The sequence below is a fragment of the Telmatherina bonti genome (genome assembly GCF_933228915.1).
Source record: "Telmatherina bonti genome assembly, chromosome: 22".
Lineage (NCBI taxonomy): Eukaryota > Metazoa > Chordata > Actinopteri > Atheriniformes > Telmatherinidae > Telmatherina > Telmatherina bonti.
In genome coordinates this window covers 31,440,789-31,462,180 of record NC_136631.1, presented here as the reverse complement: position 1 = coordinate 31,462,180, position 21,392 = coordinate 31,440,789, and the positions used below count along the sequence as shown (strand labels likewise).

The window sequence follows — 21,392 nt, the reverse complement described above, 5'->3', positions numbered from 1 at the left end:
CCTTTGCAGTAGGAGGTTGATGTACAGCACCATTAAGAAGTTGAAATCTCTGTCTTCATGTGAGGGGAAACTGGGGTGGTTGTGTAAAATTTCCTGTGTTAAACTTGATTGGACTGATTGTGTGGAGAATTAAAACCACGTCTTGTGAAGCCACACCGGACTCTCGCAGGAGAGCCTAGAAGCTTGTGTGGGGGTAGACAAACGTGGGGGCACGACCCATTCACATGCATTCATCCAACTGTTGAAGTGAATTGTTTGTGTAAAATCTAATTTACTGCAGTAAGAACAGAAAAAAAAACAAACAACAAAAAATGTATGAGAGAGTTTCAGATATGAAGGAGTCCAGAGAGGGAAGTGAGGAAAAGAGTGTGTTTATTAAAGGCCTTCTGCTCACTGAAGGAGATGATGTCATAGCATGTTAGGCAGAAACAAACATATAAATCCTGTGTAAAATAGCTGCTTGTGCTTTTCTTCCTAAAGCTTTTATAAGAGCATAAAAGCCACTCCCTGTATGAATGTAGAACCTTTTCCTGAGGAAAAGCATTCTTTATTATCACCTGAGAACATTTTAAAGAGCAACAACATATTAAGAAAGAAAAATCAGAAATGTGAGAGATGTGATTTATAGTATTAGGGACTTATTCTGGTTAATTACTGTACATTGTGTAGGCAATAAGCTTAGGTTTCTGTCTGTTCCCTTTCAGACATTCATAAGGTGATTTTTATTCCTTTACTACTGCAATTATTAATTTACACCTAGCATGTCTAAATAAATTTAGATAGACTGGAAATAAATAATGCAGCTGAAGGATGCTGAAACTAAGCATAATGTTAGGAAAAAAAGAAAATTCTTGACCTTAAAATAGGAATGGTGAACCAACGTAACTTTGCTAGAGTAAATTTCCCTTGCAATAAATTCACTTTAGCTAAATGTGAGCTAACGGCGAGAAGAGAAGTTCTCAGAACAAGTGTATCTTCTTAGCAAGATCATGTTCAGCTTTCCCAGGAGAGAACTGAGTCATAAATCCACTGACAATATAGTCTCTCACACACACAATTACAATGTAATATTCAAGTTACATGATGTTCACAGCACAGAACATGGTCCACATAATATGTTTGCCACAGGATTCAGAAGAAAACTATTATAATTATGAGGCTATGATCTTTATTTTCCCCTTACTGGAGAAGAAAATACACCACATGACCAAATGGTTCAGTCTCAAAAGCTCGTCTGCTGTATGGTGTTGGACACATTGCAGCTTTCCCTTCTAAACCCTTGTCAGCATGCAGCTTGGTCCACAGGGTCCTAAAATTGTCTATCCTGCCTGAGGGGATTCAGAGGAGGGGCTGGGGGAGAGTGAGTTCTTGATCCGGGTCACCGCAGAGTTCTGGGTGTCACGCGTGGTCAGTCAGGAGACTGGAGCAGAAACGGTCCCTACAACCTAAAGCATCATTCCTCCTCCCTTCTGTGACCGATCTAAGTCCTGGAGCAGAACCTGATATGCAGATGTGGCTGCATGGACCCGGCCGCTGCTGATGGGGCCCGGATCCCAGAACCAGAGGGTCTGGCAGAGCCCTGTTGGTTGTGACTGTGAACAGTGTGGATATGGCTCCTATGGTGGACATTTGAGCTGGATTTTCACCTTTGACCTCTGGAGGTGATGGATCCTCCTTGTCCTCAGACTGTGTTTCAGTTGTGGGATTTTCTGGAAGTAAAAGACTAACGGATGTGGCCGGCAGGCAGCACAAATCCCACCCCGACTACAGAATCAGATGATGTTTTCTGGAATGAGCTGCACCCTGATTCTGTCAGAAAGACTGTTGGGTTCACTCAGTTCTCTGTGGAAAACCTGGATCTGCTTCCTTGAACTTTTGCCCACTCTCTGATCCTTTACATGTTACTCTTAATTAATTACACATATGAATCTGATTTATCTACCAGGAAGCTTTGATGAACATGTGTCGGGCACTTTCTGGCATGAATTTCTGATTGTATGCTGATTGGAGGAGAGCATGGTGGCTGTGGCGCGTCTGACTCCTGAGCAGATCAAGTGATACGAGCTGAATGATTATCCACAAGACCAGGCCAAGGAATGAGGCCCTACAACCAAACATTTACTCACTGTTTCTGCTTAGCTTTATACCACATTTATGAGCATGCATAAAATTTTGCACTCCTGCAGACTTCTGCAACTGAACAATGTCACAGACATCTCTGCTCTGCTGCAGGGAAACTGAACAGTTTATACAGACAAGTCAACTTCTGGCACGCTGTCCCTTATAAAAAAACAAAAAAAAAGGTGTCAAATTCTGCCGCCTTTTCAAAAAAAAAAAAAAAAAAAGTGATGAATACTACGTTTTTAATGTTTGAGACAGAATAGATGTCAAGAGAAAACAAAAACACGAGAAAAAAAATAAGCCGCTATATGACATTAAATAAGAAGGTAGTTTTGTAATTTCCTGACTTCAGTGAATGCAACACAAGTACAACAATCTACGTGTTTTATTTGCTGACAGCTGGTGTTTTATCCCTAATCTGAACTCATTATTTTGAATTAAAGCAGATATGCTCAGCGGTTAAAATACACATCAGATGATTTTTGTTTAAAGAGTAGAACCAACTCTTGCGATGGCTGCCAGTAAATAGACCAGTCTCTTAATTAACACGCTTAATAAGTAAACAAACAAGTCATTTAAGCCCTGTATGTCCTCAAAATAACACGAATATGAGGCAGATTATTTGTAACAGTATTGATACTTCCAAAGTTAAGATAACTATGCTAAACCGTTAGTCTTGGCCTTTTCTGTTACACACGTTTGCATTAAAATCATTAAGGAAGAAATGCTGCTGTGAGTGTGTGCACGTACATGCGTGTGTCGTGTTGTAGATGAAAACAGTTTTGCCATCAGTATTAGAAGTTTGTTTCAAAATGCTGCTTTAGTTCAAATGTAGATAGAAAACAAACAGCTTTATTATGACCTGAAGGTCTCTGGCTGTTCAGTACCTGAAGTCCAGCTGTTAAAGATGGGTTTTACATCTTGTTGCTTTATGCTTATGCTTATGTTCACAATATATTTGGAATAGAAAGCCAGTCTTATCATGATCTCAGCTTTGTCTGTGTTATGCATTAATGAGGATGCTGGCTGTTGCATGTGTGTGTTGCTCCTGAATGGGTCTGTTGGAGTCTGGGAGAGACAAATCAGAGTAAACCATGAGACTAAACTAGACTACATTACTGATTAAATCAACAGTTCTGAATGAGCTTTATTTAATATATGCAGAGATTCTTCAGTTTGGTTCTGCCTCTGTCATTTAGCAGACATGACATAAACAACACGAGCAGTAAATCAGAAAGGAAATTCCAGCATGGATAAGTGTTGGTCAGACTGCTGGGAGTCCAGTTTAACACATGTCCTGCTATGCAGTACTAGAGGATTTTTCTGGTTGTTGATTAAGATGAGACTACCTGATAGGAACTTTGCAATAATTAATTAAATGAATTTGGTTACTTTGAATGATTACCTACCAGATAACTGAGTGGCCCTAACTGTTGCTTTGTATTGTTCATGATTTACTCTTTGACTGTTTAGCTGAAACTGACTATCCTCTGCACCCCCCAGGCCTGGCCCCCTGACCGACCTCTAGTTGACCCTGACTTGATTTTCCTTTTGATTCTGTTTGCTCTGACTGTGACACAGTGGAGGCTGCAGCTCTCCCGTCTCAGTTCTCATTACTTGAGCTTACTCTTTAGCTGAAAACAAGTCCATGTTTTGGCGCTCTCTTATGAATGACTTTCTGGATGCCATTTTCCTGAATGTTTTCCTCCCAGGTTGCAGACGGGGAAATTTCCTTCTGGCTCTCTTTTCAGGTCTTCCTTGGACCAAAAGTACTTTTTCTGGTTCTGATGTACATGCGCATGCGTAACATGGAAACATGGGCTTTTTTGTGATTCTTTTTGCAGGACCCTCACCCAAGTGGGCATGGTTCCTTCCAAGACTGCCTGTTCAGACACAGCTCTGTGTGAAAGTAATGTTTTAACATACTGTCCTAACCTCATAAGAACCCTTTCAGGCATTTGCACACAGGTGAAAGCTGCCCTTCATGGATCAGCATCTACGCAGCTCTATTCACTTCAGCCTGGAGATTTTGTCCTGATAAGAAGCTTTAAACATCAGCGCTGGAACCAACATCGATGGTTTAGGCCATTTCAGGTTTTCCTGACGACCCAGACAGCGGTAAAGGTCGCAGAGTGAGCTGCTTGGCACTACAGATTGCTTGAACCTCCTGAAGCTTTTCAGTCTGAAATGACAGAAGAATAACGCACCACCCAACAAAGGGCAGAATAATCCCTGTGGTTGCGTGGGTAAGTGAGATAGTCTACTCTCACACCTGAAGACCAGCCTTCGCTCTCAAGCAAGATCAGTGAGAGGTGAAAAAAAAAGCGCTCCACTGCCACTGTGACATGCCAAGTCCCACCAGAACGCCGACAGTGTCTTCACTACCTTGCATTTAGACAGGTGTTTTTACTAACAGGTTCATCTACCTTGCTGTGGAGCTGAGCTAAATAAATTCAGCTGGTTTAGTGACTGGTTGGAAGAGGAATTTGACTTTATGGCACCTGGATTATACACCGCTGGATTATAAACCGCTGGATTATACACCGCTGGATTATAAACCACTGGATTATACACCTCTGGATTATAAACTGCGGGATTATAAACCGCTGGATTATACACCGCTGGATTATAAACCACTGGATTATACACCTCTGGATTATACACCGCTGGATTATAAACCACTGGATTATACACCTCCGGATTATAAACTGCGGGATTATAAACCGCTGGATTATACACCGCTGGATTATAAACCGCTGGATTATGAACCACTGGATTATACACCTCTGGATTATACACCGCTGGATTATAAACCACTGGATTATACACCTCCGGATTATAAACTGCGGGATTATAAACCGCTGGATTATACACCGCTGGATTATAAACCGCTGGATTATAAACCACTGGATTATACACCTCTGGATTATACACCGCTGGATTATAAACCACTGGATTATACACCTCCGGATTATAAACTGTGGGATTATAAACCGCTGGATTATACACCTCCGGATTATAAACTGCGGGATTATAAACCGCTGGATTATACACCTCTGGATTATACACCTCCGGATTATAAACTGCGGGATTATAAACCGCTGGATTATACACCTCTGTCCCCATGTAAACTGAAAAACCCAATTTCTGATGGATTACATGAACAATTTGACATGTAAGTAACCTGTTATGCTTCTTTATTTGTAATTTACAACAATGCACTTGTTAAGGTGTCTTTATTTTTTGCTTGTTAATATAGTTTTAATATAGTTTTAAAATTTTGCTGCTTAGTTGCATTCCTTTAACGTATATTAATCTCTGCAGTTGTCCAATATTGATTTGCACCACAATACTTCCATAAAGTAAAGCAGTGTTTATCAACCACTGGGCCGTGGTACGCTAGTGTGCCGTGAGAGATTATCAGGTGTTCCCTGAGAAATGACCCAATTTCACTTAATTGGTCTAAAAAGCAGCTCTGTGTTTATCCAAACATACCCCAGTGAAAGATAATAAAATTCCTTCTTTTTGTGTTTATCTGATTTCTATTCAAGAGGCTTTGACAAGGTGGACTTTATATTATTAATGTGGTCTTTTTTAAAAAAAACAAACAAAAAAAAAAAACATTTTGGTTTGTGGTGTGCCTTGTGATTTTTTTTAGTGAGAAAAGTGTGCCTTGCCCAGGGGCCCAGGAATTTTGGGGCCCTATGAAAGACAATGGCATAGACCCCACCACTTGATAGCACATTTTAGATTTTTGTTTTTGCTTCAAGCTGATAAAAAAATGCTTTTCATGGGAATAATAAAGAGCTGTGTTTAACTCTTTATGGGGCAAGTGACTATTTTTTGTCACTTTGTTTTCTTTCATATTCAGCATGAAACTTTTTTTTTTGTTGTTAATATAACAACAGAACGGAGGTCTTGGTTTATACCAGAAGGACAATTTTAGGTTAATATTTCTTATTTGAAGGTATTTCATTGAGTGCACTATAAAGGGTTCAATCGCAGTGCATAAAGTTGTGCTCATATTTATTCATCCCCTTTCATTAAAGAAGGAAGCTGCCTGTAAAATAAGCTTAAATTGACTAAAGGAATAATAAAAAAAAATTGATGAAAATCATTACATTATTTTCTACTTATGGTTCAATGTGCAGTTTTTAAAAAAAAAAAAAAAAAAAAAAAAAAAGCAAACAAATAAGATAATTTATTACATATTACATCCATCATAAAGTAATATTTAGTTGAACAATCCTTTAATGTTTCCGCTCCAGTCAGGTGTTTTCTGTTCCTCTCAGTCAGACTTCTGCAGCTGTTGACAGGTATTTTGTTCCACTGTTCAACAGAAAAGTCTCTAATTTGTCCAGAACCAGTTTGTTTTGTTGTTTTTTTTCTTTCTTCAACTCAATTAAATGAAAAAACAGTGTCTCATATTACTAAATTATATTTTTTGCAGATTTTAAGTTATTGTTCCTTTTTTTAAGTCTCAAGTTATTTGAGTGACTGTTGTAAATTCAGCCTTTTCTTTAATAAAAGGGGAGGAATACATATGAGCACAACTGTACATCTAACTCGTTTATTTTAATATAAATGGTTTATCAGTTTATATTACTGCTATATTTTATTACAACCTTTCAAAAAGTATTTATTATTTTTGATGAAGGTTTAATGATTTTCTTATATAGTTTGTACATCTTTTTGGACCCCTACCAAGTTGTGGGGCCTCAAAAAAGGTTGAAAAACTTTTGCAGTGTATAAGTAGTGCACGAACCGCATCACTGAGGGCTACGCCGGTGATTTCTTTAAGCGTATCCATCCGCCTTCCTGCGATCACGTGACCAAAACGTCCGCTTGCACACTAAAGGACATGAGCTCTGTGACATGAGTAGTCACAGATAATTCTGTTCTGCAGCTTCTACAAAGTCCCAAGCTGGAAATGGCCTCCAGGACAGCAGCAGCTTCTCTGTCAGCAGTCAGCAGCCGCCTCTGCAGCTCCAGACATGCAACCCAGCAGGACAAATCCTCAAAGGTGAGTCTCAGAATTTATATCTGGATCTGTGTTACACGTTTATAGGCAGGCCAACTCAACCACGTGACCATCTGGCGATATTTGTTTTGCTCTGATCATCTGTCTGCAGACATTTTCTATCCTAACAGGAATTCTGCATGTTTCCATCCTATTTGAAGAAATGCTCCAGTCAAAGCATTTCCTCCACAAACACATTAAAATGACATTAATCTGTCCTAATCTGTCCAAACTTCATGTCTGCCAGAGACAAACCAGATGATGAAGAGGATGCCAGACGTTATTAAACACTGAATATAACATGACAACTTGTGTAGGTTGTTGGCAGTTTTAATCATACAGTATTAGGGGAAGGGAAAATCGAATCGAAATATCAAAAATAGGGAATTTTTTGTTTCACAATTTTAAAATCGTTTTTTATTTTTGTTAAAAAAAAACAACACTTTTTTTTCTCAATAAAAAAAATTAATTAAAATTAAATTAATTTTTTGTCATTTATATTGTTTTTATTGATCTTTTAACTTGTCTTCTTGGGCATTATAGCAGCAGAATGATAGTTTAGCTACTGTGTTGTTTTCTCCTGACTGAAATCAAGGAAAATTACTAGCAAAAATAAAGTTTCATAAATTTTGTTTGTTTGTTTTTAATCTGGAAAAATTGTCAATATTGAAGAATTGTGAGAATTGCAATTTAAATTGAATCGGCGTCCAAAAAATCGGAAATGAATCGAATCGGGACAAAAGCATATCATCACAACTGAATACAGTATGTTAGTATTTGTTTGTTGTATTATTTCCTGCTCTGCATCGTTTTAACATTTATTCCATGTTTGTGCCCCTTTGTACATCTACGTTTGCACAAGTTTATACGTGTTTTTACAGAAAAGAACCACATTTTTAACTCTTTACTCACCGTTTTTTTGGTGTCCTGGATGAAGTTTTCCTCCTGGCTGCTCTTCTCATGGCGACGTCTGCTCAGATATGATAAGCAGACTCCTACAGGTCAGCTGATCAGTTCAGCTGTCGTGACGTCTGTAAAACTGCATTTTACAAAGTGGCACGCTTTCTTTCAGTCACTTTAATTCCTTTGTTATAAGGTTGTGTCCTAAGCAGGAAATTAAAGGTTTATTTTTTAATTTTAGTTATTTTTTATTGTAACTGTAGTTACACTTAGTATTTTTTCTGACATTATCTGGAACATATTGTTGACGTGTGTGTTTCATGTGTGAGTCAGACAATCAGGAGGATGAGAACTGACTAAAATACACCTGGAACATTCAAACCCAACCTGTAAAATATGACGTAAACTGTGGTACTCAGCAGTATTTTAGAATAAACTCTCCATTAATAGGAAAGCAGTGTAGCGATGTCAGATCCATGTTCCTGGTATTTATGAGGGTTTCTGCAGCTTCCAGATCAGCTCCAGGTCTCCGACAGACCAGTAAACACATCACAGACCAGTAAACACATCACAGACCAGTAAACACATCACAGACCAGTAAACACATCACAGACCAGTAAACACATCACAGACCAGTAAATACATCACAGACCAGTAAATACATCACAGACCAGTAAACACATCACAGACCAGTAAATACATCACAGACCAGTAAATACATCACAGACCAGTAAATACATCACAGACCAGTAAATACATCACAGACCAGTAAACACATCACAGACCAGTAAATACATCACAGACCAGTAAATACATCACAGACCAGTAAACACATCACAGACCAGTAAATACATCACAGACCAGTAAATACATCACAGACCAGTAAACACATCACAGACCAGTAAACACATCACAGACCAGTAAACACATCACAGACCAGTAAACACATCAGACCAGTAAATACATCACAGACCAGTAAACACATCACAGACCAGTAAACACATCGCAGACCAGTAAACACATCACAGACCAGTAAACACATCACAGACCAGTAAACACATCACAGACCAGTAAACACATCGCAGACCAGTAAACACATCGCAGACCAGTAAACACATCACAGACCAGTAAACACATCACAGACCAGTAAACACATCACAGACCAGTAAACACATCACAGACCAGTAAACACATCAGACCAGTAAACACATCAGACCAGTAAACACATCACAGACCAGTAAATACATCACAGACCAGTAAACACATCACAGACCAGTAAACACATCACAGACCAGTAAACACATCACAGACCAGTAAACACATCGCAGACCAGTAAACACATCGCAGACCAGTAAACACATCACAGACCAGTAAACACATCACAGACCAGTAAACACACCGCAGACCAGTAAACACATCACAGACCAGTAAACACACCGCAGACCAGTAAACACATCACAGACCAGTAAACACATCACAGACCAGTAAACACATCACAGACCAGTAAACACATCACAGACCAGTAAACACATCACAGACCAGTAAACACATCGCAGACCAGTAAACACATCGCAGACCAGTAAACACATCGCAGACCAGTAAACACATCACAGACCAGTAAACACATCACAGACCAGTAAACACATCACAGACCAGTAAACACATCAGACCAGTAAACACATCAGACCAGTAAACACATCACAGACCAGTAAATACATCACAGACCAGTAAACACATCGCAGACCAGTAAACACATCGCAGACCAGTAAACACATCGCAGACCAGTAAACACACCGCAGACCAGTAAACACATCGCAGACCAGTAAACACATCACAGACCAGTAAACACATCACAGACCAGTAAACACACCGCAGACCAGTAAACACATCACAGACCAGTAAACACATCACAGACCAGTAAACACATCACAGACCAGTAAATACATCACAGACCAGTAAACACATCACAGACCAGTAAACACATCACAGACCAGTAAACACATCACAGACCAGTAAACACATCACAGACCAGTAAACACATCACAGACCAGTAAACACATCAGACCAGTAAACACATCACAGACCAGTAAACACATCACAGACCAGTAAACACATCACAGACCAGTAAACACATCAGACCAGTAAACACATCACAGACCAGTAAACACATCGCAGACCAGTAAACACATCGCAGACCAGTAAACACATCGCAGACCAGTAAACACATCACAGACCAGTAAACACACCACAGACCAGTAAACGCATCACAGACCAGTAAACACATCACAGACCAGTAAACACATCACAGACCAGTAAACACACCGCAGACCAGTAAACACATCACAGACCAGTAAACACACCGCAGACCAGTAAACACATCACAGACCAGTAAACACATCACAGACCAGTAAACACATCGCAGACCAGTAAACACATCGCAGACCAGTAAACACATCGCAGACCAGTAAACACATCGCAGACCAGTAAACACACCGCAGACCAGTAAACACACCGCAGACCAGTAAACACATCGCAGACCAGTAAACACATCGCAGACCAGTAAACACACCGCAGACCAGTAAACGCATCACAGACCAGTAAACGCATCACAGACCAGTAAACACATCACAGACCAGTAAACACATCACAGACCAGTAAACACATCACAGACCAGTAAACACATCACAGACCAGTAAACACATCAGACCAGTAAACACATCAGACCAGTAAACACACCACAGACCAGTAAACACACCACAGACCAGTAAACACATCACAGACCAGTAAATACATCACAGACCAGTAAATACATCACAGACCAGTAAACACATCGCAGACCAGTAAATACATCACAGACCAGTAAACACATCGCAGACCAGTAAACACACCACAGACCAGTAAACACACCACAGACCAGTAAACGCATCACAGACCAGTAAACACATCACAGACCAGTAAACACATCACAGACCAGTAAACACATCACAGACCAGTAAACACATCACAGACCAGTAAATACATCACAGACCAGTAAATACATCACAGACCAGTAAATACATCACAGACCAGTAAACACATCAGACCAGTAAACACATCACAGACCAGTAAACACACCACAGACCAGTAAACGCATCACAGACCAGTAAACACATCACAGACCAGTAAACACATCACAGACCAGTAAACACATCACAGACCAGTAAACACATCACAGACCAGTAAATACATCAGACCAGTAAATACATCAGACCAGTAAACACATCACAGACCAGTAAACACATCGCAGACCAGTAGGTGTGTTGCATCACGGACCTTCTTTTCGCACTGTTTTATTTTCAGCCTCACAGCGAACTGAAATTTAATCATGCAAATATTTTCATGATAAAGAGCTGGAGTTATAATATGTGCATATTGTGTAAACGTTGTCATTAAAAGGTAACATGTGACACGATAATGTCAAATATTGCATTTAATATTGATATTGAGCAATAATCCCGGTTATTAGCGGTTATAGTTTTTAATAAACTACCCAGCGCTGCTGTCAGACAGCTCTCAGCAGATCTACAACAACAAACCAGAAGCTCTGAACAAGCTGTGACGAACATCAGCTGAAGGCGGCCGGAAGGTTTTATTTAAAGGAAAAATGTGTAATTGTTGTTAAACCTGTGACTTTATTCTCCACATTTTAATATTTCCATGCTGATTGTGCAGACTCAACCTTCCTGTTTTGGTCTCCATCCGCAGAGCTCAACCTTCAGACCAGATCCCAGCTCCACACACGACTGGATCGGTCCACCGCACCCTCTGTCAAACCTGCGTCCGATTATTTACCACATCCCTGAGAACGAGTCGGAGCTCGAGCGGCGGCTGAGAAACCTGAGGCAGGAGACCGAGGACTGGAACCACGATTTCTGGACCAAGCAGAACGTCAGCTTCACCAAGGTGAATATTCTGACTTCTGGGTGTGAACCTGTGATGGGCCGAGCAGTGAAGCAGTCAGGCACAAGTTTAAAGTAAAAAAAATAGGGTTTTTATTTTGACTCCAAAAAAGGAAAAAGTTCTTTTAACATAAATGAATAAATCAGGCCTATAAAAGAGGTCAACTTAAAAAAAACTATAATCACAGAACTTGTAACAGAAGTAACTCAAGCAACAAAATGAAGCAAACTGACCTAACAAATAACACACAGGGGGAAACTTAAATAGCGGCTGAAAATAGATGTCAGCCCAAACAAAACAGACAAAGAGGATGACACACAAAATGCTAACTAAATGAACAGAAGAAAACCCTAAATCCCCCCTCCCATTTCTGCCACTGGTTCGGTCCAATTAGCTGGCTCCACCCCGCGGCCACCTGCTGGTTCACAGCCAAGGGACTGGAGCTGCTGGAACTCAAGGAAAAAAACAAATGAAAACCATCACAACATAAATGGATGTCTAATAAAAATATTAGTCTGCACCATCCATCCATCCATCCACCCATCCACCTATTTGTCCATCTATCCATCCATCCGTCCATCTATACCCATCCATCTATCTGTTCATCCGTCCACCCATCCATCTATCCATCTGTCCATCCGTCCATCTTTCCACCCATCCATCTATCTGTCGATCTATCCATCCATCTATCCATCTATCCGTCTATCTTTCCACCCATCCATCTATCCATCCATCTATCCATTCATCCATCCATATGCCTGACTGCTTATCTTGAGTCGGGTTACAGGGGCAGTCACATTTGCCAACTCTGCAAGGGGATCCCGAGGCGTTCCCAGGCCACCTGAGAGATATAATCCCTCCAGCATGTCCTGGATTTCCCCCGGGGTCCCGGGATTTCCTCCCAGAGGGACGTGCCTGGAACACCTCACCAGGGAGGCGTCCAGGAGGCATCCTGACCAGATTCCCGAGCCACCTCAACTGGTTCCTCTCGATGCGGAGGAGCAGCGGCTCTACTCTGAGCTCCTCCCAGATGACCGAGCTCCTGACCCTATCTCTAAGGGTGAGCCCGGTCACAGTGGCTGATCAGCCCAAACTAAACAGACAAAGGGGATGCAGGGGACTAATAAAAATATTAGTCTGCACATTAAATCCTGATTGAACAAAATAAATCTAAGTGTATGTGTGGTGCATTTGGATATCTCCTATGTGTGGCTGTAGCCATCACAGAACCGGAGCTCAGCCCCGCTCCTGAGACTGGACTTGGTTGGTTCCAGATGCAAACAAAAGCACTTTATTCTCTTCACATGTGAACGGAAGGGCGGCAGTGGCTCAGGTGGTAGAGATGCTTGTCTTGTGACCTGGCAGTCCCGGCGGTTTGAGTCCTGCTTCCCTCTCTGAGGACCGGTCATGCAAGCTAAACTTCCTCTGCATAAATAAGGATAAAACTGACCTGCTGGCTGGATGCAGCAGTGCTGTCGGCTCTTTGGACTCTTTTAGCCCTTTTATTAAAAATCTTGGTGTTTTCTTTGATTTTAAATTTGATCGGCAGGTCAGTGCAGTAGTCCAGTCTAGTTTTTATCAGTAGAGTGAAGCCTTATATTCCTCATGATGTCATGGAAAGGGTCATTCATGCTTTTGTTTTCTCCAGACTGGACTGCAACTCTGCTTTATACTGGGATTAACCAGCGCTGACAGCTGGTCCAGAACTCAGCTGCCCGCCTGTTAACGGGGAAAAGACGTTGGGAGCACATCACTCCCGTGCTGCAACCTCTTCACTGGCTGCCCGTCTCATTTAGAATAGTTTTTAAAGTTTTACTTTTGGCTTTTAAACGTTTAAATGTTCTGGCACCTCTGTACCTCTCTGAGCTTCTGCAGCATCATTGTCCCGTTAGAGCTCTTAGATCAGAATCCAGATGCTTCTGGTGGTCCCGAGGACTCGACTCATGACTCGTGGAGACGGAACCTTTTCTGCAGTAGCCCCCAAACTCTGGAACAGTCTCCGTCTTTCGGTCTGCTGGGACTTTAAGTGGTTTTAAATCTCTTTTGAAAGCTCATCTTTTTATCCGGAGAGCAGGAGCAGTAGGTCTTTTCTGTCTTATTTAGTCTTTTTAACTATTTTGTTGTCTTTATTTTAGTGCTTTTAATGTTGATTTATTTTATTTTACCTGTACAGGACTTTGGTTACTTTGAGGTATGTGAAAGTGCTCTACAAATAAAGTTTTGATTGATTGATTGATTGGTCATGAAGGGCTTCCAACATAAAACATGCGCCATAAGTTAAACTGTGCTGCTTGGCTGTGGCGAGCCCTTCAGAGTCGAAAGGAAAACAACTTGAAACTTGAACTGAGCTCGTGTTGAAATTCTTATTTTCACCACTAGAGGGCAGCAACAACCTCTGATGTTTGCTGTTACACACTTTTAAGAAATCATAGTGGAAACGATGAACAATCCCAGATGATGTGATGATTTTCACCTCTCATCGACCCGTGTTTTATCCCCTGTAATAAACCACACATCAGATGATGAAACTGAGATGTTTTATCATTCAGGGAGAATATTAGTTTGTTGGGAAGGTGATGGCAGTAAAACGTCTGTAAAAAAAATAGTTCCAGGATGATGTTTAGCATCTTCTAACATCTGTAAACATCTGGGAGATGAGGAGAGCAGCTGCTGGAGTTTTAGGAGGAATTCCTCGCCTGATTCCAGCTGCTTTACTGGACCTTGTTTCTGGATTTCTGCTTCCATGATGCCCCAGATGTTTTGTACTGGTGAAACTGGACTGCAGCAGGCCAGTTCTCCTGCTGTGATGATGCAGGTTGTGGTCCAGCTTGGTGAAATCTGCAAGGTCTTCCCTGGATGGGAGCAGATGTTTCAGCATTGATGGAGCTTCCCAGATGTGGAAGCTGCCCACGCCATCGGCTCTAATGCAACCCCATCCCATCAGAGATGCAGGCTGATAACAAGCTGGATGCTCCCTCTCCTCTTTAGTCTGCAGGACACGCCGTCCATGCTGTCCACAAACAATTCCACATCTTCATCCAGGTTTCCACTCAGAACATTTTAAAGGAGCTTTGGTCCAGAGAAGACGGCGTGTTTCTGGATCCTCTTCACATATGATGGAGCTTTAACCTGCATGTGTGGATTTCAGGATGAACTGTGTTCACACTGGTTTCTGTATGTCTTCCTGAGTCCATGCACTGGTTTCCAGTAGAGAATCATGTCTGTTCTTAATGCAGTGCTGTTTGAAGACCCCCAAGATCACCAGCAATCAGTTTTAACCTTCAGGCTTGTTCCAAGCATACAGAGATTTCTCCTGATTCTCTAAATCTTTTGATTTTATCCACTGTAGCGAGATGGGGGGGGGGGGGGGGGGTGTCTTCAAAGTCTTTGCAATTTTATCATGAAGAACATTTTTTTCAAATTGTTTCACAATTTTTAGTTGTTTGTCCCAGAAGATGAACTTCTGTCCACCTGAGAGACTCTTCCTCTCTGAAATGCTCCTTTAATTCCCAGTCATGTTACTGACCTGTTTACCTAACCAGTTGTCAAATGCTTCTCCAGTATGAACCAGTTACTCTTCCAACTTTTTCAGACGTGTTTCTGCCATCAGATGAAAAACACGCTCGTATTTTCCATGAAATGGTAAAATGTCTGTTTCAACATGTGAAATGTTGTTTATGGTCCAATAAGAGACGATGAATCAGTGCAATTTGTTTTTAATTACATTTAAAACAGCTTTTTGGTGAATGGGGTTATAACATTTGTGATATGTTCCAGGAATTTAGTTAAACAAATATTATGAATAATATGAAAACTAAATTACGTCCAATGTTGTGAGATAAGATTAAAAATTAATTATATAACTGGAAGTCACAAGAAAATAGCGGGTGTTACGACCCCAGTGGTGTCTAGGGGGAAAAGGGGGTTGCAACACAAAAGAGGAGTGGCAACTAAAAGTTCCAATAAAAGGTGGGATTTTATTTACAATGATTCAAACCAAGGAAACTAAAGGGTACAACTTAAAACATCCTGTGACAGCAGCAAAACCCACTATTTAACAAAACTCCACAAGGGATAACTCAAAACTTCCCAATACGGAAGAGATAACTTTCTTAATACAATAACACAAAACAGCTCTGTAATCACAGACAAAAATATTACAGGTTCTGTAAACCTACAGCAAGTCAAAAGTCTTAATAAAATAAAATAAAACCCAAATGACTCTGTAATCACAGACAAAAATACTACAAGTTTTGTAACTCAACAAGTCAAAAAGTCCCAGAAGACAAAATCTCAGCAAAACCCACAAACAGTACAACAGTGGCAAACTGTGTCACACTCAAACACAGCTGCCCTGAATGAGGCTGATGACGTCCCTTAAATAGGAGAGTGGCGGAGGAGGTAGCCAATGAGCCTTGGTCCTGAAAAGTCCTCCACCAATCCTAAAGCACCAAGGGTAGAGGCTGAGATGCGGAAGGCTGGCCAATCCAAGTCTTGTGCGGGTGTTGGGACATCTTCCTCCACATTCCAGCAGGCTTGGGCCGTAACAGCGGGAAAAAAAACAAGAAACAATTTAGTTGGTGGGATGTCTTATACCTATATAATACAACTTTATTTCTAACGCACTTTAAAAACAACAATGTTTACCAAAGTGCCAAACTGTGGGGGGTTAAAAAAAAACAAAAAAAACCCAGAACAAATAACATACATAAGGACAATTTAAAAAAAAAAAAAAAAAAAGTTGCAAAAAATTTATACAAGAATACAATTTATCTACAGAACCTCATTTTTGTCTCAATTTTTTGCTTTTGGTCTGTTTATTTCCTGCACTGATGTTTGGGTAAAAAAGGGGCAGAATAATATAATAAGACTTTACTTCTGCTGCTCCTTATTTCATTCAACTTTAAACTTGAAAATATGTCAGATTTTAAAATATGTTTTAATCTATTGAATGAAATGAATAAATAAATTTTTTTTAAATAAATTTTTAAAAGTTTTTAAAGGCTAAAAGTTCTTTAAGTTTTTTTTGTTTGTTTTCTGCAGGAAAAAGAAGCTTTCATAATTTCACAGCTGAAGGCGAAAGGATTGACTTTGCGTGACAAGGATGGTGAGGACATGGAGCCTTTTTGTCTTCATATAACACATGCATATCATACCTTTTGGTGTGTTAACACACTAGCAGGCTGTCAGAAAAACAAGTTCTGAAATGGAATAAAATCTCACGCATAAAGCGTTTATTTATGAGCTAAATCTTTATTTCAACATGTGGCCGGATCAAACCAGCATCAGAAAATGTATTTTTCTGTATTTTTTCCCGTCCTTTAGGTCGACGGCGGTCCCTGAACAGTGAAGAGATGGCTGTGTTTTATAAAAGCTTCCTGGACAGAAATAGAAAACGACATGCAAATTACAACAAGTGAGTGTTTTTTTTACAGCCTGGCGTCTCCCGTGGTGCTGATGCTGGATGGGTAAGCCTCTTTCTGCAGCATCTTCAGGCTTTAACCGCACTGCACCCCTGTGTGAGCTCAGAACAGCAAACAGCACAGGCTATGGAGAGCCTTCTGTAAATTAGCAATGCAAAGTGACAAGTTTTTATTGGGTCAGAGAAGTTTTAGTCTTCCGTGGGTTCAGCAGGCAAGCGTCTCAAACACAAGCTCAGTTCCTCTTCTTGGAGAAAACCACCAGGGAAGGCTGCATTATCTCCGTGTCTGGAAGTGTTTGGGGGGTCAAACTTTGGAACAAGCAATGACCAAATATCCACATATTTCACTCAACATGTAAGGAAACTCGGTCCAGAAATAAAGAGCAGTTTCAGTCATCAGCAGGTGATGATTACTACCCCTAACCAGAACATGCTGATGTTGCATGTATTACATGTATTATGATTATTATTGCTGAATATAAAGATAGATTATATAAGCACCATGCATATTATTATTACTATAATGGTATTATTACTATAACAGTAGTACTGTATAGATCATACTGTTAATGTTTTAGGACAATAATTACTGTATAGTCATTGCAAATATGTTAAAGAAGGTATCAATATATGTGCTGATTATTGTTATTATTATATGATGTCATGGGTGGGATTGTATGACTGTGGTATTTATAATTGTTCTCATTTTATTGATGTATGGAGAAATGATGGGAGTTAATAAGTTTTGTTTTTTTGTCCTTCTTTTGAGCAAGGAAAATTTCATTGCTTTGTGTGTTATTTATTTAATTGTTGCGTAACGTTCAAATAAGCTGCCAAATAAATTCAACATAGAATTTGCTAGAATATGAGTAATTCTTCTTTTTCATCCTTTTATCAGAGAATGGTACCGTCGTAACTTCACCATCACCTTGCTCATGGCCCGAGTTGTGTTTCACAGCATGTGGAGGACATTTACCGAGAGGCGGAGCAAAAAGGAACACGGCACGCCTCCCACCTGAAAATAAATGGAATATTATTCATCCTTTCAAGTGTGTGGCTTTATTTAGAGGCTTTTACGAACTTCTTTCATATCTTTTATTCAGTCCTCTGAGATTTCCATCCATCCATCCATCCATCCATCCATCATCTATCCACCCATCCGTCCATCTGTCCATCTATCTGTCTATCCGTCCAGTCATCCATCCATTTGTCCATCTATACCCATCCATCTATCTGTCCATCCATCCATCCATCTATCCACCCATCCACCTATTTGTCCATCTATCCATCCATCCATCCATCCATCTATACCCATCCATCTATCTGTTCATCCATCCACCCATCCATCTATCCACCCATCTGTCCATCCATCTATCCACCCATCTGTCCATCCGTCCAGCTTTCCACCCATCCATATATCCGTCTATCTTTCCACCCATCCATCTATCCATCCATCTATCCATTCATCCATCCATATGCCTGACTGCTTATCTTGAGTCGGGTTACAGGGGCAGTCACATTTGCCAACTCTGCAAGGGGATCCCGAGGCGTTCCCAGGCCACCTGAGAGATATAATCCCTCCAGCATGTCCTGGATTTCCCCCGGGGTCCCGGGGTCTCCTCCCAGAGGGACGTGCCTGGAACACCTCACCAGGGAGAGGTCCAGGAGGCATCCTGACCAGATTCCCGAGCCACCTCAACTAGTTCCTCTCAATGCAGAGGAGCAGCGGCTCTACTCTGAGCTCCTCCCAGATGACCGAGCTCCTGACCCTATCTCTAAGGGTGAGCCCGGTCACCGATCTCGTTCTTTCGGTCACGACCCACAGCTCATGACCATAGGTGAGGGTAGGAACGTAGATCGACTGGTAAATCGAGAGCTTTGCCTTCTGGCTTGGGGATGTCAAGTATCTCAAGGTCTCTTTAGATTTAATTTTTTGTTCCTTTATAGCTGCATTATAATAGAAATCTTACATCTTAAGTCACTATAAAATAAACATAATAGGAATTAATACATTATCGTTTACTTGGATGCACATACAGCTTAATCTAATTAACAGTGTTGGCTCTTTGTTTGAGCCTCTGTCTCCTTAAAAACCTGGGAAATATTTAGAAATTAAAAAACTAAATGTATATTTTTTAATACTTATGAAGTAAACTGATGTTTGTGAGTCTGCATAAATTCAGCTTTTCAGGATGTTTTATGCTATTTTAAAATAAAAAAATATCAAAACTCAAACTAATACAAGGTAAAATACATTAAAACAAAAGAAAACTGAACATTTCTGAGCTTAAATGACTCCAGCTACAGTCTAAATGTGGTTGTGTTATACATGGTTGGAAAGCCTGATGAGTCACCTTCTCAATGAGGAATAACTTGTGGTTTTCCCCTGATGGTTTCACTGGGATTCAAGTGCTTCCAGTCATCATGCAGTTGGTAACTGACTGAAAGGGATTCTGGAGCCAGTCTTCCGAATCTGGGACCTAACTGCATCCTCCAGCACGACAACGGTGTCCCAGCAGAACCAGAATCATCATCCTCCAGTGGAGAGGATGAACTGACCTGCCATGATTCCAGACCTGAACCTTGTGGGATCAGCTTGGGTGTGTTCATGTGAGAGTGCAGGACTGTCCATCTCTGGTTCTCTTGATGCCACAATTCTGAAGGTTTTTGATGTTTCCCTGCTCCAACACATAAATCAATGAGTCATTGTGCAAAAGTTCATAGACTGTTGGCTCCATCTCATATACATTGGCTGTGCTGAAAACCTGCAGAACTAGCACTTCAGGATCAACTTTGGACACCCTGGACTAGACTGACTAATGCAACCATGCTGGTTTACTGTCATCAACTCCTGGTGGAGGAAGTGGACGGTATGAGGAGGAGCACGTCAAGGCTATCAGGGACCTCATCACTACTGAGGTCCCTGATAGTGGAAAATGATATAAAATGTACATGGCCCTTTTCATTCATTATCTTAACCGCTTAATCCGTGGGGAAGCTGGAGCCTATCCCAGCAGTCTGGGTGAAAGGCAGGCTACACCCTGGTCAGCTCACCAGTCCATCGCAGTGCCACACAACTACTCACGCCCATTGCCCATTAACCAATTGGCCTAGCATGCATGTCTTTGGATGGTGGGAAGAAGCTGGAGTACATGGAGAGAACACACGCATACACGGGGAGAACATGCAAACTCCACACAGAAAGGCCACTGTCCAGACCTTGACCCAACCAAGGATCGAACCAGTGACCTTCTTGCTGTGAGGCCACAGTGCAACCGCCATGCTGTCACGATTGTTGTGGAGATGGGAAGGCAGGATGCAGGAAGTAGACGTAATTTAATCCATAAACAAAATGAGAGCAGAACGAACAAAATTTACCAGCAACTGACAATGCAAACCAAGGGGTATAAATACACAGAAGAAGAAACTAGACACAGGTGAAACAAATTAGTAAATCAAACCAGGTGAACTAATGAACAGGAACCTAGACATGAGAGAACTAAACAAGGAAAACTAAAAACCAAAACAGGAAATCAGAACGAAGGAGAAACAAAATATAACATCATGCCACCATGCAGCCCATGGCCATTTTATTTTAGATTATTTCATTTTAACAGGTAATGAATACCAGTAACAGACTTTCATTCAGGGACTGGATTCACGACCAGTTGACTCTGCTTCTTTTCCTTCTTTTTAATGCTGCTGCACCTTATTTTTTACATCTTAAATCCCGCATTTTTTCATATCCTATGATATTTGATTGTGAATTATGACTATTATTTTCTCTGTTCTTTTCAATTTGGCATAGGTATTTGATGATGAGTGTGTTTTTGCATTTAGTATCTTTTGATTTTCATTCATTCATTCATTCATTCATTTCATTCTAATCGCTTAATCCAATTCAGGGACTCAAGGAAGCTGGAGCCTATCCCAGCAGTCTTTGGTCGAAAGGCAGGGTACACCCTGGACAGCTCGCCAGTCCATCGCAGG

The 21,392-nt window shown here is 40.8% G+C and overlaps 1 protein-coding gene across 1 annotated transcript; it reads left to right on the top strand.

Moving 5' to 3' along the window:
* The first annotated feature begins 6,969 nt into the window (after positions 1 to 6,969).
* On the top strand, positions 6,970 to 18,441 carry coa8 (cytochrome c oxidase assembly factor 8). Its single transcript, XM_079261534.1, has 5 exons — positions 6,970 to 7,144; positions 11,786 to 11,983; positions 17,024 to 17,087; positions 17,306 to 17,396; positions 18,301 to 18,441. The coding sequence occupies exons 1-5, from the start codon at positions 7,052 to 7,054 to the stop codon at positions 18,419 to 18,421; spliced, it is 567 nt and encodes a 188-aa protein (XP_079117660.1). The 5' UTR covers positions 6,970 to 7,051; the 3' UTR covers positions 18,422 to 18,441.
* Positions 18,442 to 21,392: the final 2,951 nt, after the last annotated feature.